This window comes from Pteropus medius, unplaced genomic scaffold, assembly GCF_902729225.1.
Source record: "Pteropus medius unplaced genomic scaffold, Ma_sr-lr_union100, whole genome shotgun sequence".
Classification (NCBI taxonomy): domain Eukaryota; kingdom Metazoa; phylum Chordata; class Mammalia; order Chiroptera; family Pteropodidae; genus Pteropus; species Pteropus medius.
Genome location: NW_024349796.1, coordinates 2453581 through 2476581, shown reverse-complemented (window position 1 = coordinate 2476581; position 23001 = coordinate 2453581). Strand labels below are relative to the sequence as shown.

Sequence of the window (23001 nt, the reverse complement as noted above, 5' to 3'; positions counted from 1 at the left end):
AGATGTTATGTGATCAATGTTACGATAGTTGTTAATAAGAAAAGGAGAGCAGGTGAGAAACAGATTGAAAAACGTGAGTTTTCCGATTATATTAGAGGAAGTCTAAAGACACAGTGTTAGCATAAAAAAAGACTCTAAAAAATAAAAGGTTTTGAAAAATAGAATGGCGAGAAGTTTTGACATGAATTTTATCCTCTTATACCTTCATTTGGATTATAGATATTTATAGTGATAGATATTTTCTCTATTAAAATATTCTTTTACAGTGAGAGATTATATTATGGTATTTAAGAACATGAACACTTGTAGGCAGACAGATCTGGCATCAGGTTAAACTGCATTCACTAGATATGTGCCCTCGGGAAAACTAATCTCTTTAAGTCTCTATATCTTTTTGCTCTGAAATGGAAGCAATTTCACTAGGTTATGAGAAGAATTCAATAAAGTATATAGAATGCTTATCACAATGCCTGTCTAATAATAAGAAGTCTTTAAATGTTAGCTGCGTTATTACCCTTATCAGGAGTTTCTACTGAGGATCTCTACACAGGGCACTAATAAATCCTAGGAAGTTCTTTCAGCCCTGAAAGGGTCAAATCTGCAGCCTAGTGGAAGTTCCAGCTTAGCCAGACAGCAGAAAGCTGAGCAAGGAGTCACCATTGCAGATGAGACTCTGTAGGCAACTGTTGGACAGAGAGAGTGATGTCCACCTGCTGTCTGTAATTATTAAAAGCATCTTGTTTTTCATTCTCAAAAAGAGTCCCAGTTTCAATGACAAATTATATGGTCACACTATGGATAACAGACAAGATTTAAAGCAAGATTCATCTAAGGGAGTAATGGCAGTATGTGACTCAGTAGGTAATCCAGAGTCATCCTCAGTTTGTATAAACCAGAAAACAAAGCTGAAACCATAACTGTAGGGAAAACCAAGAGTCTCTACATTATCTCGTGAATACCAAAGAAAAGCCGACACTCTGCTAGCTGCGGCTAGAGCTAGAAGGCGAGTTCGGGCCAACTAGAGTCAGGCTCTGGGGAAACAAAAGCAAGGAAGCAGGAATCAAATGTCTGAAGACAATGAAGTAGCCTGTGGGTGTGGGAACAGAAAAGCAAGAATAGCCAGAACCGAGGCAGAAGGACTTTGGGAGGAGTAAATATGGGCATCACATCCGAGGGCTGGGCGACTCAGTAAAAGCCATCCGCTTTCTTGCTTTTAAAGTTAGGGCATGTGGGACGGACCTTGGGGCCATCAGCTCTGTGCATCTGAATTTAATTGTTGTTTAGTTCTGAAAACTTTTGTGTGGTTTATTTCCTTTTTCAATCTGTCATGTGAGCACTGGTTTATTTTCATCGATTTATTCATTTAGCAACCTTTACTCAGCATCAACTATGTGCCAGGCTCTGTGTTAGGCGGGAGACATTCAAATTGAAAAGACAGAGTTCTTCCCTTCAAGAAATGATTATGTAGAGAGGGCTGGAACTACACAAGTAAAAACATAGTAATTAAAAATTGTATGATGAACATTTTGATAGACATAAACCGTTGGAGGAGGGGTCCCAGTAGCTTCCAAGAGACCTTAGGTTCCATATCCCTTCCTCAGAGAAACTTCTAGTCACTGTCATATTGGCTTGTGTTTATTCAGTTCTCCCTCCACCATGACACACACACACACACACACACACACACACACACACGATTGTAAACTTCATGACTGCTAGTGGCTGACATTTTATATATTCTCTATAAAAATTGAATTTAATTGCCAACTGAGCTCATTTTGAAACAAGTGGAATTAACCCCTCGCAGGCAGGGTAAGGTAGGGTTCTCGGTGTGGAGCTCTGTGTTCGGATGCATGGGTGGGGGGAGGGCTTGTTCAGAGGACCACTGTGACTTTTAGGAAGATGAGATTGTCTAGCTAAGGCCTTTTTGTATCATACTAAGGACTCTAGATTTTTTACTGCTGAAGGCAGTGGGGAGTCATTGAAAACTTTTAAGTAGGGCAGTGATGATCTAATCACTGTCAGAAGCGTGAAGAACGAATTGAAAATCGGAAAGGCCAGAAGCAGAGAAGGCAATTAAAAAGCTGCTGTGACATGTCCAACAGTCAGTTGAATGTAAATGTCTAGATCTTAGATAAGAGGTCTGGGCTAAAATACTAATTTGAGAATTATTAGAGAGTAGCTGAATGCAAAATATCAAATGAGTTCACCTCATTTGAAAGGATATATAGATTGAGAGGAGACAAAGTATGAAATTCTTAGCAACACCAACACTAGGAGACAAAAGAATAAGAGTGAACAAAAGAGGCCAAAAAGGCTCAGCTGAGTAAGAGAAAACCAAGAGAAAATAACATCTTGGAACCAAGCACAGAGTCAAAAAGAAGTGAGTAAGCCACAGAATCACATGATACACTGATGTCGTTTGATAAGTACTGAATGCCTTTTTAGTCTTTCCTCAAAATACATTGTATTCCAGGGCCCAGAGAAAATAAGCAAAACATATTTGCATCTTAACTTGGAAGAAGTTGCATACAGTTAAAATAGGACCTCTTTAGACAGGTCACCAAGTTGAAATGTCATATCTTGGTTGTAGTTAAAAGGTGGCGAGAGGTTCCTTCCCCAGCCCCCAGTTCAGGGACTACAGCATTTGGTTTTATTTTTGTGCTGTGTGTTTGTCAGTAGGTGATCTTATTTTATGCATCGTCTCAAAATTTACTTCTTACACAACATTAACTTCATAAATGCCTATTACTTGTAAAGATCTCGTAAGTTTTACATCTAAGCTTACATGGAGATGCACTATAGTAAGTGCTGTTGACTGCATGGGTTAAAGGTAATTCTCTTCCACGATAATGATACTCTCCCCCCGCCCTCGCTCCTTGGACATCCCTGTTATACCTGGGAACCCATCATAGTACCAAGAGTACCGGTTTCTTCTCCCCGCTTCTCCATCAGGACAGACACTGCTGAGGGAAGAGGAGGACGTTGTCAGGGCTACCACCGGCCTTCCAGAGATGAGAAAAACGTGTGGTGAGAACAGAACGCTAAACAGTACACGAACAAGAAAATAATTGGTCATCGTACAGGACTTACGGCTCTATTTTTTGAAAAAAAAAAAGTATTTCTCCATTCCATAAATTTCATACCAAAGACCATTTCTGCCAGATAGTTTTCCTTTCCTGAGCTTCAATTCCTTTCCATTGTGGCAGCGTATTTCCCTCAAAATGCCTCTTACTGGCATACTCTTCTCTCATGGGGCCTTGTTATCCAGCAGTGCTGGTTCTATAGGCAATAGGTGATAAGAAACGATCCCGGACCAGGAGAACTATATAACAAGAGTAGGAACACACAATGAAGAACGTCTGCAGCGAGAGTCAGACAGGCCCAAAGAAAGTCAGTGCCGGGAACCTGGATCCGCGTGTCAGCGGTTCAGAATGGGATATTCCAAAGCCTGAAGTTCACAGTGAAGTTTTAGATCGGATCCAAGCCAGAGCCAGGGGAACCATGATAAACCAGAGGCAGAATCTAGGTAGACAGTGCCAGGCAGAGCACAGGAGGGTGGCATGTCTGAAGCGTACTCAGACGTAAAATCAGGCGTGTGAGAGCTGAAGGAGTTAGAGGGTCAGATAAGCAAGCGCCTTGAGCAGTCAGAGAAGGCCTGATGACAGGCAGCATTTTGACTTGGACTTAACACTTTTTCTACTTCCTGCCAGTCCAGAAACAATCCAAGTTAATGGGCAGATAGTGGTTCTGAAAAGGTAAATTCTGACAGCTTGATTTTTTTTTTTTATACTAATCTTTTTTCTTGTCCCCTACTCACTGGACAATTTCTAAAAAGTTTTTATCTGGAGAATTTACTTCCGGTCACTCCGATTGATGCTCCTCTCCCCTTCTTAGCACAACAGAGTCCTTCCTGGGTGCAGGAAACCCCTGCTGTGTTAATTCCCAAAGCTTCACAAGGTAACTCTCACCTTTATTCAGTCAGAAGCTAACGTGTAATAGGTTTGCCCCGTTCTCCTCTATTATTATGTGAGACCTTATTTATTTTCCTGCTTAAGGGGCTCTCCACTTACCGTGCCCTCAGTCCAGTAAGCTCTTGTGTGTTCTGCGAGCCCAGCTCCTTCTCATACCTCCCAGAGGCTTTCTCAAGCCTCCTGTGTGCAGCGTCCCCAGCATTCACCTTTCATATCTCCATCGTATTGCCATGTTTTATTTTCTTTATAGAACTCACTGCTAGCTAGTTTATTTTCTGTTTGTCCTTTCTAGAATAATCTGATTTGTCTCGATCACTTCTGTATTTCTTGTGCCTACAACAGTGCCCGGCATGTAGTAGACACTTGTTGTCTTTTGAATGATTGAGAAGAAACATTTATGACATGCTTTTTCATATTTGTCAATTTTTGTATGTGGCTAGCTATATATTAACTAATTTATTTTGATGAATTTATACATGGATCAAATCCAGTCGGGCTTCCACAAACAGGTTTTCCTTTTATTTTTATGTTATGAAACTAGTTTATATCTTGATCCTAAGGTAACTTTTAAAATATATAATTTAAAACCTTGTATAGCTTAGCTTTATAATAGTAAATATGAAAACTACAAAAGAATATAATTATGTCAGAAAAAGTGTGTAAGTCTCAGAGGAATTGCCTTGATTAGTAAAAGACCAGCGATACCATCGAGTTTCTAGCAGAACTTTACTCATGACTTAGCACCTAAAAATCTTCTTGGCAAGAAAAAGGTAAGATGGTCATTGCTGAGCAGCCAAATTTTAGGAACGAAAGCAGGGAAGGTATGACAAAGAAATGAGCCATAAAGAGGAGAAGATTTGGACATTTTAACTATAGAAACATTAGATTAGATTTGAGCATAATTCAAAGATACGAAAGAAGGGTCTAATAGCAAAAGAATACTCAACAGTGTTGGAAAGGGAAGAGATGGTGGATATAACGCTCGTAAGGAATGGGAAGAACCGAGGCCACGGGATAGGTTCAGGGAGAGGGCAAACATTTGAAAGCATGTGTTTACCCAGAGAGAGGGTAAAAGGAAGAAGATAAAGCCAGATGGTGCCTTTTTTAAAAAAATTGTGGCAAAATTCACATGACATTCACCATTTTAGCTGCTTAAAGTGTACAATTCAATGGCTTTTAGTACATTCATGAAGTTGTGCAACTATCAGCACTGTCTAATTCCAGGACATTTTAATCACCCCCGAAGGAATCCCAGACCCATATGGAGTCCCTTCCCATCCCCCCTCCCTCAGCCCCTGGCAACCACTAGTCTACTTTCTGTGTCTACGAATTTGCTTATTCTGGATATTTCATATAAATAGAATCATGCAATATGTGGCCTTTTGTGACCGGCTTCTTTGACTTAGATAACATTTTCAAGGTTCATCCATGATGCAGCATGTATTAGTACCTCATGCCTTTTTTATGACTGAATAACATACCATTGTGTGGATATAGCACGTTTCATTTATTCACTCCTCCATTGAGCTATTTCCACCTTTTGGCTATTGTGAATAATGCCGCTGTAAGCATTTGTATACCATGCTAAATTATAAAATGTCTCTCCTACCTCCATCCTGAGCTCTTTTTTCTAACAATTTTGTCTAAATTTTACATTTCAAAGTTGATTACAAATATGTTATAAAAATTCTGTGTTAAACATTTACAGCTTTTTATACCACTGAATTTTAAGGGACTCTTTTAAAATTAATTTTAGAATTTCAAGTAAAGTTATAGGTTCAAAAACATTCTCCTTTATCAAGTCAGCCTGATTCTGTTTCCTGACGTTAACGGCTAGAATCCTGCACAGTTCTTAATTACGTGTCAGGCGGTTTTTGTCTGCTGTGAGAACCTCTGCTGTTGATTCTAACTGGTAGAGACCCCGCTTTCCTTCCCTGGGGCATCCGTGCTCACTGAGGAGGATGTACTGTGCTGAGGATGAAACATCTTTACTTAGACGCTTTGATACAATCGATATACCAACGCAGTATCCTTCAGTTGTTTTAAAATAAGGCCAGAAAAGCTTCATATTTAACCTACCATTAGGTTTCTCGTTCCTGCGGAAAGATGATTTCTGAATTTCATCTGATTTGGAAATTTTTTTAACTCGTAAATTAAGGACTGTTGCTACTGAATTACCATTTTGCTCTACATTTGTGTCGCTGTGTCTGTATACCTAAGTCCTCCCCGTCCCCCGCTGTACTCTCTGCTTCCTGTTGCAGTAAGCACTCCCCCTGTATGTGACGTTACCAAATGTAATTTAACCTCTCTTCAAGGATTCAGTAGGTACCAAAGTTTCCCCCATGAGAGCTGACCCTGTATTCTTCGGTTTGACGTAATTCCATTATTCCCTCCTCCCCAGCCCTCCAATTTCAGAATTAGAAACTGAGGGCATTTTCTGTACAGTCTGATCTTTTAAATAATAATGACCGTGATGATAATATATAATATGCTAGTGACAAAAACGAAGTCCAAGTTTCATATTGTACATATTAGTTCTTTATCATCTGAAAAATGTTTAGTTGTTTTTTTGTTTTTTTGTTTTTTTTAACTAAAATCTAAAAGTATAGTCTGGTTCTTATAGAAGTTGTGTTTTAACTATAGAGTACTCCTGCATGGTTCAGATGACAGTCTCTCTTTTTTCTTTTTTATAAGCTCCCATATTAGACCTAAGCTCAAGAGCAAGGACTAAGTCACATAAAACCATCCCTCGGTATCTGCAGGGAATTGGTTCCAGGACCCTTCGCAGATACCAAAATCTGAAGATGCTCAAGTCCCTTATGTAAATGGCATAGTATTTGCATATAACCTACACACATCCTCCCATGTACTTTAAATCATTTCTAGATTACGTATACTACCTGATGCAATGTAAATGCTATATAATCATTGCTATACTGTATTGTTGGGGGAGTAATGACAAGAAAGTCTATGTGTTCAATACATGCAACCATCGTATACCTGACTACATAGTACAGGTTGGCAATATAACAACTTCTGTTTTTGTTTTTGTTTACCATCTTCAATCCGTGGTTGGTTGACTACATATTTTTAAATCCTCTGTGATGGCTAGCACTGTAACCTACAAATAGTGTCATAACCGATTAACAGGTGGTTAAAATTGTTTCGAGTAACCACCGAGATAATAGATGCAGAATTCCAAGGTGAGATGCCAGATATCACATGCACATGTTCCAAGGAAAAGACTGAGAACATGGTCCATGATTCTTGGAGTGGGGCGAGGAGGGAGGTGCTCTCTTCCTACTCTAAACCTAGAGGCCGTGGTAGGGGTCACAGGTCACTCTCGAAAGTAGAGACACATCTCCCTGGATCAAGGGAGCTGTAGGAGAGAGCACACGAAAGCCACCCCGTACCCCTAAGATGAGCCTGCCAGGCCCAGAGAGTTCAGATGGTACGAGTTCCTATTCCCGTGCCACTCCTCCTCCTTGCTCCCACCTTGGGGTAGAGGGTTCTATTACAGAGGAAGCATAAAAATTAGATGGCATCTGATCGCCCTCTCTTCTCCACTATAGAATTCTAGTCTAAAAAAGCCCCTAGCTGAGTGAAAAACCCAGATTTTGTACTATATCAAATTGGGGAGTTGACGGTGCCCGGGTCAGAGTGGGAGGAGGAATAGATCGTGAGCCGGGGTTGGCATCCTCATTTGGGACACCTCTGACCCATCTAGGGGGAGAGGTGGCAGACAGGTGGGCAGCTGTCTATTGCTAGAAATTGGAGCGAGGCCTCGGATGTGGGTGAAGTCAGTGAGAGACCAAATCTAGAATTAAAAGATGAGAAAATCTAGCAAACTTGGTTTTTGCTTTGAGCAGCTCTCAAGTTCTGTCCAACTATTAGGTTGTATGTCAGATTATGTGTACTTTTTTTATTTTTTTATTTTTTGTACTTTTTTTAAATGTGAAAAGTATACCTCTAAAATATACAAACAGTATAAACTACATGTATCCTCCTTGTTTTCACATGAAAGTTATCACAAATGGATGTTTTTGTACCTAGACACAAAAATGATGGTAATGGATTTCAAGGTGCACTAGTCATTGTTATCATTCATTTTTCAAAGCACTATCAACAATATAGGGATGAACTTGGAAGGCTCCTTTTTCCATGCATTGGTTCTTCAGGCTCTATCACTTATTTGGATAATAAATAATTGCTTCTTCTCTGACAGACACATGCGTGGCTATCACTCATGCTTTAAAAGGGACCTGTAGACTGTCATCTGACTCCTCTTTCTGTACTGCATCTGGGAGCATTAATTACTTCTCTGTGTGTGTGTCTTTGGTTATCACTTCAAAATAGTGTCAGAAGTGCTTTGGAGAGACTTAGTATATTTTATTTGAAACTGCTGGTACTTAGATGTTTGAGGACATTGAGTTTGGAAGTCCATTTCGAGTATGGATTAGAACTAAAATCCCCAAATCAGAAAATCACTTAAGGTAATTTGTAAATTAACGTATCAACAAGAAGCAACGTGCAAGTAATCATCACATGTGGTTATTTTTATCTTTTACTTCAAAACTTGAGGTCGATATTTTTCTAGTAGTAATGTTAAAAATAAGGAGATAAACTTCAGTAAATGAAGAGTTCAATGACTTGAGTTAGAAAATCTTTAATTTTATTTTAAGACAGTCACAAATCACTTGAGTAGCTCTAATTTGCCTTCTATATAAGTGGGGTTAAAGGCAGAGCACATAGAAACACGTACTTAGTATTTTTTATTTCTCATTATTGTTAAATTTGCTAATTCTAATGTTCAGCAAAATGATGCAGGTTTGTTTTCCTTCTGTACACTGTACTTCCATGTATTATTAAAATTTATATTTGACTTAAAGTTTATATATACTTCGCTCTTAAAAAATAATTTGAATACTGGATGATGATGGTTCAAGAGACTATTAAATCATAATTCTTGAAAACTATAGTTATATTTGAATTAAATGTTAAGTAATAAGGCCATCTAGTGGTAAAACTCCCAAATTTTAGTTATTTTGAAAATCTGCTATCTGCCTTACTAAACGTGGACTTCAGAATTTATTAGATAGATGTATTATCATTAAAACGTTTTCTAGAAAGTACTCAAAACAAAGGTAGTTTTCCCTTTTTGTAGAAAACAAATTCTCTTTGTTTATGCTCTAAAGCTCCTTTCTACACAGTGCTAATTCAACCATATAACATTTTTCTCGATTGTAATAATTAGAGCCACAACTAATACCTATAAATAATAAGCATTGGGAACAAAGTAGACTCTGGAATGTTAAAGTTTATGGAGTTAGAACCTTTCTCCAGTCTCTTCAGCAAAATCGGGGCTTATTATGAGCCAAGAAATGAGTAAGACTCAGGTCCTGGCTATAAAAACACAAGGCTGCCGGTCTGTGTATTTAGAATATTTCGAAAGTGTTGACCATAGACAATCTGCTTATTCAAAATGCTGATCTGTGTGAGTAGACCCAGAAATCTGCTCTGCATTTCAAACAAAGGCCTTTGAGTGGTTTTTAGGCAAATACAATCTAAGAATTATGTTATACCCTATACAAAAAAATCATACAATAAAATCTGTTATTTGGGAACTTAGAAAATTACATGTATAAATGTAATTCATATGTAAATGTTAAACATTTGTTAGGGAAGGAACACATAAAATCAGTCCTATGTTTATAGTTTTCTATCATGCTTCTTAAGAATAACAGAGCAGAGACAAGCTGAAAACAAGCTGAAGTGCTGCTGTTTTTTTAACTCTGCATCATCACAATGCTTAATATTATTAACACCTTTTAACAAATGAAATGTAATATCCTGAATATTTCTTATTTAGTATCAAACAGTACTTTTGCTCAATATTAAGAAAGGATAGTTACATTTACGTAAGCTGCCACTGCCCTGTGTTCCTCTTCAGCTCTCATGCTATTTGAATGTTTTCTCTCATTATCGAAATTACCTATTGAAATTAACTTAGAATATCTCTATTTGCCTTTGAAGTTATTGACAGTATTCTCATATTAATCTGACTTTTCATTTATAAAATGATTTTCTCCTCCTAGGTGTTTGGAGTAGATGACAATCAGGATTATAATAGGCCTATTATCAATGAAAAGCATAAAGATCTGATAAAAGATTGGGCTCTCAGTTCTGCTACGGTAGTAATGGAAGAAAGGAAGCCACTGAGTACACCTGGGTTTCACAACTCAGAGGTATACCTCTCTCCCTCGTACTCGACTTTGTATATGCATAAGATGTAAATTTTTTATTGTTTGTAATTAAGTTGTTGATATGACTCCTGTGTAGTTCTTCTAAAAACTAAATTCTCACAAATTATTTGTTTCTAATGAAAGCCTAAAGTAGTTTTTATAGTAATTCCATTTCAGTTTTTTATTACGTTCTTTTAAATTAATAGTTTTTTGTCAGTGAGGGAAAATGTTAACGTTCAGTAAGCAGTTAATGAGCTATGTGCTCGCTGCTCTGGTTGGCACATAACAAAAAATATACACAACTGATGCTTTCTAGGAGGTCAGGTATTTGGAATGAAAAGACCTATCATACCAGGAAACATATGCAAGGTAGTACCAGATAGATAGAACTTATCAACCTGAGTAAGTGGCAGTACAGCCAAGGATGTAATTAGAATAACGTGAGATAATCAAGGATGGCTTGGTTAAGATAGTTGTAGAGTCGGTATGGTATGGCAGAGCTAGAAAGACCAGAGCTGCCATATCTAACAGAGTGCCTTTGACTCAGTCCCCTCCCCTCCCTTATCTTCAGTTTTCTCCTCTCCCTCTATAAATGGTATTTTTATTAAGACCCATTTACAGGGAGTTTAATAAAGTATATAAAGCACCCAGCACAGTAATTATCTGAGATTTATGTACTTAACAAATGATAATTTCCTTATTGGAAATTATCTTAGTATTTCATTTCACACTGGTGTGTCAAAAAGAAATCTAAAAAATGCATGTAATTTTTTATTTGTAATTATAATTTTATATTTTAATTATAATTTATTTTTAAGTAATTTTATTTTATTTTTAATTATACTTTTATTTTACAATGTTTTAATTATAATTTATTCAGATAATAAGAACTAGCATTCAGTGGAAGCTTTCTGTGTACTATTTTACCAAGAAGGAAACTCAAGTATATAGTAATTAACTTGGCCAAGGTCTTAAAACTAGTTCCTTGTGGAGCCAGAATTTGAACCTTAAGCAGCCTTGATGTCTTAACTCATTCTCTTACTCACGCTATACTGCTTCTCAGGAAATGAGTTAATTTAAAATATACAAATGATAAACAAATATAAAATATAAATGAAATCTTAAGGTATAAGTAAAACAAAATATGAATAAAGTGTTATATTTATATGAACTGTAAATAAAACATTTTTTATAGACAGATAAATATACCTATATGTTAAAATTTTCCCTTTATGGTCAGCCAGTTCTTGAAAAATGTCAAAGCAGTTACTGTTGTTTAGTATCCTTTTTTCCCCCTTGATCTTAGAGAATTTGTGCTTAATTTGCTTATGGAAAACAAGTGATATTTATTTGAGGCAATGTTTTGATATTCTTATTAATCTAGGAAGGATTCTGGTGAATGTGAACTTAAACAGACTCCCTCTTCTCTCTTTCCCCTCAACCCATATCAAGTAAAATTTGTATATAGCCCCAGTATGTATGTGCCTTTGAAGAAGTCACCTAAACAGGCCATTAGAACAGTTTCACAGAATGGTTCTACATAAGTGTGTGCCAGTGAAACCCACTCTGTTGTGGGCATTCCTAGCGTGGTATAAATGGCTGTGGTACCTCCTTCAGTACTCAGAACTGTGGGCACAAAATCTTGAAAGGAAATCCAAGGATTCAGCAGGCTTGGTATCCTTAGGCTTCACTGTATGTATGGCATTCTATATACTTACTATTTTAACCTATTATTCTTGAAATCATATAATATATAGTCTGTATGAAATATTTACTTCATCAGTTTTTAGCCTGACATCATTAAATACAGTAAATCTGACACTTGTAATAAAATGTTGTCATTCTAGTTTCACTATTAAGCCTTGGCTTAGATTTTTAGTGAGGAAATCATTTTTTTCTCTACTCCCTAGCTTTTCCATTTTAACTGCCTAGATGGCCTGGTCGTAAGGATTACCATTATATGTCTGTCCTTAAGTCTGCGGAACCATATCATGAATTAAATTCCATTTCACCCTTGACTATGAAGGTTTAAAGAGCACTCGCCGTAAGGACAGATCTAGACATGGGCTGGGCCAGGTTCAGACTGATTGCAGAAAAGTTTTTAAAGGTTGTGATTTCTACCTCTTTCGGAAAATATTTAAGTGTTATGGAAAGACGTGTAAAGCTTTCCGGCTTATTTTTGAAATCCCCGAAGACATGACCTGGCAGCTGTAATGCTCCTTGCGACTCTGGCACTATCTGGTTCCTAGAAGCATGGGGAGGTGGGAGGGCAGCCCCGTGGACCGGAGTAGAACCCTCTCTGCTGCCGTGACTACGAGGACGCGGTGGTGCACCTGAGTCTCCCCAGCGGAGTAAATTTTAAGCTCCAAGAGTTTATTTTAGTACCATTGTTAGTCATTAGTAAGTTGAGAACATTATACTACATTCACAGTAATAATAAAATTTTGTAGTTAATAGGAGTACCTAGAGAATCTTCATTTGATATGAGGAAATTTAATAAATGATAAAATAGCAATAAGAGCTTTAAATACTGCTTTGTATGACGGGTTAATGTGACTAAGTGGAATTCTGTTTTCACAGGAATCAGGTTTGCCCACACTGTATTATTTTATCTTATTTTTCTCCTTTAGGAAGGCACATCTTCATCTGGAAGCAAGCGTTGGGTCTCACAATGGGCTAGTTTGGCTGCTAATCATACAAGGCATGATCAAGAAGACAGGATAATGGAATTGTCTGTACCTGTTTCTTTAGAGAATGGTATTTTCTCTCGTGTGTGTCTGTGTGAATCATACATCAGTCTTTAAAAGGCAAATTAAATCTTTACTGAGAGCTAGTCATTAATTAATATTTATTAATTATTAATAGTTATTAATAATTTACTGATAAGTAAATTAAACCTAAAACTTTTTATTACCTTTAAATTATATTTTTGTGAACTTATAGTTTCTTTAAAAAATAAAATTATATGCCTCTAATGATATTATTAGATTCAGTTAATTATGTTGTTAATTAAAAATAAAACCCTCAAGGAGAACTTTTATCTGGCATTTTATCTGTATTCTTAACTTTGTTATCATTAGAAATAGAAATGGAAATTTAGTTTGTCTCTGGCTTATGGCACCCCAAAAATCTGGCTTTGGAATTTTGTAAACATTAGTCAGCGATTATTTGAGCAAGTTACATGACAGTATACTAGAAAAGTTATATAATTTATTAACCAGAAATTATAGGAGTAATTGATAGTATTACCAGAAATCTTTGAAAAGACAGAGTGATTTGCAGATTGGTTCACAGAAACTTGGGAAACAGAAATCAGGTAGAGGAGCTAGGTACATTTAGAAAAGAATCCACTCTAAAATTATTAACTATTATCTGTGGAAAGATAACAGTTATTATTTCTTGTCATAAGAAATAATAGATTGCTTGGCCTTCATTATCTCATTCCCTGTACTAAGTGAGTTTTTTTAGATAAGCTGATAACTCTACTTAAATCTAAAGTGTTCTTGTGAAACGTTCATTGAGTGTGAGTTAAGAGCAGGACAGCGTGAGAGATGCTGGGAAAATACAAAAAGAAAAATAGCTATTACATTTTAGATGCTTCAAGTAGCGCTAAGGAGATAAGACATGCAGAATAAGATAACATGTGGCTGATTGCTAAATTAAAGTTAAATCAGTAAGTTTAGGTATTTTCTTGCATCAGAATCATTGTATTGCTATGACACATGCTAAACTTTTAGCTTAAAGGAAAAGAGAACCAACAGAGCTATATGTAGCATCTTTTTCCCACTTGTCTTCAAAAGAGTAGAATTCTTTATATGTTAATTTATATTTCTCTGAAAAGATATATTCCTTTGTTTTAGAAACATGTTCTGTTTATTCAGGAAAATCCTCAAGTATTCCTAAATTTTCTCCCATGGAAATATGAAAGTACTTTCTCTCTGGCTTCTACTTATTAAAGAGAAAGTGATCCTGTATTTCTGTATGAGGCCTTAATATACTAGACAACGATAATTGAAAATTCCTCTGTAAAATTATGACAGGTCTTGTCACTTTTTTTCATACTTATAATTTTAAAAATACTGTAATCAGCTCCGAATTTGATTTTTAGAAAACCTTGTTAAAGTCCAGTAGTTTCTGTTTTACTTAGGAAATCCAGCTTGTCATTCTTTCAGGTAGATAATAATGCTTATTAAAAACTAAGTATATTCTTCTTCTTTACTATATAATTGAAAGTATAGCAAATAAACTGTTTATTAGGTATTCTCTGTGCGATTCTATAATAACACTAGTTAGAGTCTGTTGTCTTGAGCAAAACTTAGAGGATAGGATAATTTGCAAAAGCAAGACTGAACACAGTGAACTTCCTTGCCACAGAACACATCAAAAGTAAAAGAGAGCAGCAGATAACCTAAGTTTTCATCCCACACTATTTGCTCTCCTGACTCCCCTATCGGTAATCTGCCCATTTGTGCACTTGGCATTTTACTTGCTTGTCAAGTTACTCTGTCACAATGCTGGCTTATTTATTCAAAGCTTTATTTTATACTTAAGCCATTTCTTCACTTACACTTCAAAATCTAATGTAATATGATGTACTTTTCATTTTTATTTTTTGCCCTAATTCCTTTTTTGTGGTTTTACTTTCTAGATGCAGATATCAGCGAATCTGGCATTTCGGTGAGAAGCAGTAGCTCAGCAACTTCCGTGGCTGGTCAGGGAGAACGACGGAGACGGGCCCTTCCCCAGCTTCCAAATGAAGAGAAGGCTCTCGAGAGCTCCAGAGCAAAGGTTATGGCACAGAGGTCGGAGATAGGAGAAAAACAAGACACAGAACTTCAGGAGAAAGAAGCACCAACACAGGTATACAGAAAGATATAAACAAGATGCCGACAGAGCTCTGAGTAAAATGAGCAGGGCAAAAATGGGGACAAAAAACTGGGGGAGAGACTAAGACCCCGTTGCACTTAGGCAGCTCCCCTTCTGGAAAGGAGAAAACTGAAACTGAGAAGGAAACGTCTTTGGTAAAGCAGACGTTAGCTAAAATTCAGCAACAAGAATCGAAGGAACAAGCACAGTGGACACCTAGTAAACTATCTTCCAAAAACGTTTCAGGTCAGATAGAGAGATGTAGGGAGGAATCTTTGAAACAAGAGTCGCAGCCTCAAGAAAAAATTCCAGGACATTCTGCAAGCAAAGGAGAAAGGGTTATACAAAATGAAGGCAAGCGGAGAAAAGCTGAGGAAATTCTGAAAAGTCACACTTCAAAGGGAGGAGACAAGAAGGAATCCTCCAAGTCATTAGTGCGACAAGGAAGCTTCACTATAGAAAAACCTAGCCCGAACATCCCCATAGAACTTATTCCCCACATAAACAAACAGCCCTCATCCACGCCCCCTTCTTTAGCGCTCACGTCTGCCAGTAGATTGAGAGAAAGAAGTGACTCCATGGATACTGATTCTAGTATGGACACTACCCTTATTTTGAAAGACACAGAAGCAGTGATGGCTTTTCTAGAAGCCAAACTGCGTGAAGATAATAAAACTGATGAAGGCCCAGAAACTCCCAGTTACAACAGAGACAACTCTATTTCACCGGAATCTGATGTGGACACAGCGAGTACCATCAGTCTGGTTACGGGAGAGACCGAAAGAAAGTCAACCCAGAAGCGAAAGAGTTTCACTAGTCTCTATAAAGATAGGTGCTCCACAGGGTCTCCTTCCAAAGATGTTACAAAGCCGTCAGCTGGCACTAGGGAGAAAACAGAAAAGAAAACAAAAAGTCGTTCCTCAGATGTCGCTTCCAGAGCAGACGGTCGTAAATTCGTACAGTCCAGTGGAAGGATGAGACAGCCTTCGGTGGATTTAACAGACGACGACCAAACCTCTAGTGTCCCCCATTCTGCTATCTCTGACATCATGTCATCCGATCAGGAGACTTACTCTTGTAAGCCTCATGGAAGGACTCCACTTACCTCAACTGATGAGCATGCGCATTCTAAACTGGAAGGGAGTAAAGCGACGAAGTCTAAGTCTTCTCCCATGGCGCCTGGCTCAGCCAGCAAGTCGACCACTCTTCCTCGGCCACGGCCTACGAGGACTTCCCTCCTGCGTCGAGCACGACTGGGTGAGGCTTCAGACAGTGAACTTGCTGATGCTGACAAAGCATCTGTTGCTTCTGAAGTGTCCACAACAAGTTCAACGTCAAAACCTCCCACAGGAAGGCGTAACATCTCTAGGATTGATTTGTTGGCTCAGCCTCGCAGAACAAGGCTTGGTTCTTTATCAGCTCGCAGTGACTCTGAAGCAACAATCTCTAGAAGTAGTGCCTCTTCACGGACAGCAGAAGCCATCATCAGAAGCGGAGCCAGATTAGTACCTTCAGATAAATTTTCTCCTAGAATTAGAGCTAACAGTATCTCTCGACTCTCAGACTCCAAGGTCAAAAGTATGGCCTCAACGCATGGCTCTCCTTCAGGTAAATTAGATCCAGAGTTTTTATGATATTAGCATATTTATTTTATATTTTGGGACTCCTTTTTTAAAAAATAGGAATATTCCTAAAATAGACAACAGAAAGGTTATTGTATAGCGGGTTTTATCCCTATAAAAATCATCTTATTTATCTTAGTAAATAGACAATTCAGAAATTATATACACTTCTAATTAATGTCCTGGAGCAAATTAGTGTTTTCAAAATTAGAGGTACATTGAACTGATTTAGGGGTTTTAATTGTCTAGTTGGTGAGATAGCTGGATTTGTATGTCAGAATTAGATTAGGAATTATCTGGTTTAAATAATAGGAATTAACATTGTGCTTATGAAAGCAGGTGTTTACCTTTTAAATCTCACCTAATCCAAAGCCCTTATGAACCTGAAGAAAAGCAGTGTCTATACCCTTTATTACTCTTTTCAGAGCTAAATGAAATAATATTTTACCCTTTTTACTCTTAATTAACCCTATTTATTTTGAAATGTCTCAGATACCTAACTTACACTTTTAATAGTTAAATCTGTTTATGGTTGTGGCAGGTGAAACTAATTCTTAATTTATTTCAGTGGAAGAAGATGGATTCGTGAGATAATCACTAAGCACATACGGGTCAAACTGGGCTGTAGAAATTTAACTGGTCTTGAGCATCATCTCATTAAAGCACTGTTATATTATTAACTATAGTAATTAGCTGTCATTGAATGTAATCTTTACCAAAGCTACTTATTCCTCACCAGGATTTAATTGCTTCTGGCATATCTGTCTGTTTTTACACTTCTTATTCAGAGCTGAAGCCAGTGAGGATACATGGGTGACCAAGGAGTACTGAGACAGATATCTGTGTGTGTCCTGTAAACACGGTCTCATTACTTCATAATCAGCCTCCTGTGTGGGTGTGGCTGGACAGGCCAGTGGGCGGGAGGGGGGCCAGCTGTGAGGAGACTTGAGGATTCGTTAGTCCTCACTCAGCAAGCATCTCAGTGAGCCCTAAGTCCTGAGTTGAGAGTGAGGGAAAAGTTGGTATGCAAGCTCGTCTTTCTGTATTTACATCTACCATGATAATAGCCTGCAAGACCGAAAGCTAACAGTACTTTGCATTTTTGGGGGGAGGGCGGTGTTTTTACTTTTTACTCCTCCTCTGTTCCCTTCACTGCCGCTTTCCTCCACTCCGTGCACATTGCCATCTCTGTCCTGGTTAGTGGGCATGATGGTGATGGTCATAGTGTGCACAGGCAGAAGATAGATGACATAGAATCATGTTTCCAAAAAGAATAGATAGTATTTTCCTTATTACCCCCTTCCTTGTTTCTACACTTCAAGCTTTGGTTGGTGGTTCACAGATTTATCGCCAAATATTTTTAAACTACTGTCTTTTGGTTTCTGTGTACTCAGTGTCATTCTGTTGTTCCGTATGGCTCTACCTCTTCAATTCACATTTCCTTTGCGCTGCGTTCTGTGGTGTGTATTCCGATGACGTGTCTCCTGTCACATTGCTCGTTCTGTCACCTCATCTTTAAGTACATAAAAATGTATAAGTCTCTTCCTGTTTTAACCTGGGCCGTAGCATCAGTTGTATGTTACTAAGTTGCATGGAGCAACTCTTCCTTCTGCTCTGGTTCCCTAACTCTTAACACGTGAGTGACCCAGCATTGTGACTCAGTGCTTAACAAACCAAATGTGATTACTTCAGAAAGTCTAAGAAACAGCTGTAAGATGCCATATTACATAGACGTTTTTAAAGATAAGTTTCATTTTTTGCTTCTTTGAATACAGAACTTCATAAACATGCAGTTTTCTATGTCTAAAAAGTACCTTGAATTGCTTAATGAAATTCTCTAAGGCAAACTGAGGTATGTGATTTTAGCCTTCTTCATACTTAATAGCAATATATTAAATAATTAAAATCATGGAATTTAACAGCTAGAAGGGTTATTCAGTTTAGGGAGCTAAGGCCAAGAGATGAAATAACGTGCCATGGTCGCATAGCAATGGCAGAGACAGGATGAGGATCCAAGGCTTTGAAGTTTTAGCCCGTTTCTTTTTCTAGTCTAGCTCTGAGAAGCGGGCTTTATCCACTTGTATGCAGGCTATGAGAGGACGGCCAGACTCTACTGGATTATTATCAGGAGTACATACAAGGTCAATATGCAATATAAAGATTTTGGTACTATTCACTATCATCTTTGTCATTCTGATGTTTTACCAAGTTTATGTTCTCCGTTCCTCCTTATGAGCGTAAAGCCATTGTGACTCAGGATTGTGTATTCCGATTGTCTCAAGATGCCCATTCACAGCACATATCTTATCTAGAAAGACAGCGGTCAGGCTCTTTCAGTCAGTGGGAACATTAAAATAGTTACATGGGGTAGGTAGTAAAAAGATAAACATACTTTTTGATTTTGCATATTGAGATACCTTTGATATTATGATATTTCTACTTAAGGTAATTATACCTTGAATGGAAAAAGAAAATAAAATTCTTAGCTTTTGAAATATGACAATATAAAAATCATACTGATCAGTGTTGCTATGCACACTGTAAACTTTAAAGATGTTTGAAATATCTGAACCTAGAGCCTGTAATACTGTCCAAATTGGCACATGTAAAAAAAAAATGGATAATATTTCAAATTTCATATTTTAGGCTATGCCTAAAAAAGTTCTTCAGAGAAATGTATACGATAAAAATAGAAAAAATGGAAATCTCTACTTTAGCAAATTTAAAGTTTAATGTGTCTTCAGTTTAATGTACTTTCCTTTTAGGTGAACTAGTTTTTCCCCCAAAATTCCTTCAGTAAGATCCTTTAATATCAAGTTATATTGAAATATCCAGATCCATTTTAATAGGAAATATTTTAAACTAAGTACCCCGAATTATCCAAACAGAGCAACTGGTTTTCCTTATGTTTTAAGCACATATTCTAGAAAATAAAAACATCATGTTGACGTCCTTAAGATTTTTTTTAGACTGTTTGCTTTCCCTTTTTATTTCTAGTCCTCAGTCAAAATTTATCGGTGGTAGGAATTAAATGTTGGGCGTGCATGGCTTGAGTTATTTCTTTTTCCAGGTCAAAGACCACTATAGAGCACTATCAAGGATTTTTTTTCCACAAATCATCTTATTGCTACTTGTTCATAAGTAGACACATAAAATGTATTTGTGATTTAATTTCCTATAAAAATATTGTTAGATAAAGTATGAAGATGCAGTGTTTGTTGTCTGGAATGCTTTTGTTACATCTGTAAGAGTGGATGTGTTTTAAAGCCAAGAAGTTTTGGTAACAGTAAAAGAAATCAGAGCATTCACAGATAAATGATCCTAATAACTTTTTACCTTTTGTAATTCTTTAGATATCATGGTATATTTTTATAGTGAATATAGTTTATTCCACAAGAGGAAGTATTGAATAATTTTATAACTAAAATAAGTTTATAATCAATATAACTGAAATAATTTCCAGGTTAGCTACAAAAGTAATTAAGTCCATCTTAGAACTTCTTCTCATTATATGTTATCTACCAACCAAGAAACTTCTTAGAGATGGTCATTTCAAATACCTTCAATACATATTTTTAATTTAATGATGTATCTGTAATGTCTTAGTAGTGCCAATATATCGAATAAGCCTAAAGATATAAAATTAAATTTTATTCTGTAAAATTAAATTTTATTCTGTAAATGATTTCACCTAAGCAGAATAAAATTCAAGAAGTAGTAGTAACATTTTTCTTCAACACATGTAGAAATCAGAAAATCTGTCATTCTATGAGAAATTGAGGATGTCTATTTTTTTAATTAGTCTAACTGGGAATGTAAAAAAAAAAGATTTTCTAGCATTTACTTTTAAAACAATTAGAATAGCAAGGAATGAGTTTTGAACTCTGGCTTAAACGTTGAGTTAAACAAGGCATGACCTCTCTGGGCCTGTTTCTTTTCTATAAATTGAAGAATTTAGACTCATATCTGAGGTCACTCTATTCTAAAATTCTGTGAAATAAGCAAGCATTGGGGAAAGGTAAAAACATTCTAAATGAGGTTTCTTCTGCAGTAACTGGCAGGTTATAGATTTTTTTTTTTTTTTATAGCTAATTATATAGCTGCTACAGTTTGGAAGCAAAGATTAAGAAAGCAAAAGGTGTTGAAAGAAATTCTTTGAGAAATACCAAGTTCTTATCACGAGGTCCTAGCATTAAACTCCTTTCTCAGACCCCTTTTCACCCACAGTCATTTCGCTCCATTTTTAACTCCTCTTTGCTGTTCCATAAGCTAAGTGATGTCCAGAGGTAGCTTGAGCTTTGCTTCATAGTACACTGTGTAGGATGTTTTCCATTGGTAAAGATAACCCTTCATTATGTGAAGATTAATCATATCTTCATCCTTTATTTTGCCCTCAATTTTAAGAGAACAAACTTAGAAATATTTCCTTTCAGTTTTTAAAATATGCTTTATTCTTTTGGTTGCTTTTCTTTTTAAAGATATTATTAGAAGGTTCAGTATTCTTACTGGCTTCTTAGGTAGACCTGTAAAAATAGGTGGAAAGTTTACAAATTTCTTTTGAAAAGAAAATTTTTCTTTTATTTATTTCTCTAAAATTGCTCTGCAATTTTCTGATCTTAAGACTCAGACTCTTAAAAGTTAATTCTGTTGTGGCTCCACTTATCTGTTGTCAGCTGACAGTTAACATCTGTAGCGTTTGGTTCTCAGTTTCTCATTCTGCTTTCGGGTTCTCTGCCACTCACGAACCCACCGCGTCAGCTACTGATGCCACTCTTTCTAAATCACCTCTAAGTGACCTGCCTTGGTTCCGTCGTACCTGCTTATGGTTTCATGTCTTTTGCAGTTCATTAAAACTCTTTGTTATCGGTATATTGTTTTCTCTCCAAACAATTTTCGGTAGTAGGTGTGGTTACCACAGTTTCCAAATCAAAAATCAGGAAATTTAACCTACTGATCTTTTTTTATTTATGAATTTCCTTTTGTGAATAATATTTAAAGGTACCAAAATAAACATTTAGCATTAGATAAAATGCCTTTATTGAAAAGTACAAATTGGTTTTGCCATAATTTGTGATTTGGTTTGTCATTTTTAATTAGTTTGCTATATTTCTAAATTTTTTTCTAAAACCTCTCTGCTCTTGTTCCTAAATTTTTCCTACAGTGATTTTAAGTCTAAAGGTCAGTTCAATTAATGGGAGTTTTCAGAGGTCTAGAAATGAGTAAATTTCCACGATGAGAAAAATGTCATTTATGTTCAGATGTTATAATGTTAAAATCAAAAATTATATTCAATCTCCCCTTTTCAAAAACTCTGTAATTAGTTACCTACGGTTCTGTATATGCATTTACGGAAAGCCATGAAGTTTCTGCATAACTTCATTCTCATATGAACTCATGAATCTAGTTCCAAGTTCTAGGAGCTCAAAAAGGAGTGCGAATCAGGACAAATAGATAGACTCTGATTTATGGCGTATTCTGATTACTGATAAACAGATTTCTCTGTTTTATATGAGAGCCAGCTCAGATACCAATTTTATCCAAAAATGTAGTCTGGGGAGGAAAAGACAGGAAATGTATAAAATTCTGGGAAAGTAGGATGAAGGAATTCTAGACTTCACCAACCTCTGCAGCCTAGAGTCAGTTTCTGTTTTTAAAGAGAGACAGAATAAGAAAATAACTCTACTAATATAAAGAGCAATTACTAAGGTTTTGTTACTTTAACCACCAAAAACATCCCATGCGTTTTATTAGAATTGTCCTAATTCAAGAAAATGAAATGGTCAGTATCCAGGAATTCATTCACTTATTCAAATATACTAAACATTCGCTAACTAGACACTCTGCTAAGTGCTGGCCGTGCATTAGTGGATTAAACAGGCATGGTTCCATCCCTTGTGGCGTTTACCATAAATTAGCCGTTATCTCCCTGTTTTTTAACCTCGATTTATGCTTCACAAATAATTTGTATGTTTGGTTCTTACATTAGCAGTAGTAAAGTGTCTGCATTAATTTGTCTCCTGATTTTTCAAATGTGTCAATGATACCATTTTTTAAATGTCTTTACTAACCTTAAATAAGAAAGTGATTGCCACTTTCTTTAATGTGACTATTCACAGTATCTCTTGTGTTTTAAGTGTCAGCGGTTGTGAGAATGGCTTGCAGAGTTTTGCTCCTTGTGGGTTTTCTGCCATTGTCTATTTGCACCATATGCTTTCAGTGTCAAAGCAGCAGAGTTGTACTAAAGATGCTTTGTTGTGTTTTTACCATGTAAAAAGATTTTTTCCAATCATAGCATAA

The 23001-nt window shown here is 36.7% G+C and overlaps 1 protein-coding gene across 1 annotated transcript in view; it reads left to right on the top strand.

Annotated features, from left to right (window-relative positions):
• The window catches only part of CEP170 (centrosomal protein 170), a 118689-nt gene that overhangs the window by 70795 nt on the left and 24893 nt on the right, over positions 1 to 23001 (top strand). The window contains 5 exon segments of the mRNA XM_039883226.1: positions 10070 to 10219; positions 12847 to 12973; positions 14865 to 15088; positions 15090 to 15145; positions 15147 to 16690. Coding sequence (XP_039739160.1) covers positions 10070 to 10219; positions 12847 to 12973; positions 14865 to 15088; positions 15090 to 15145; positions 15147 to 16690 — 2101 coding nt within the window.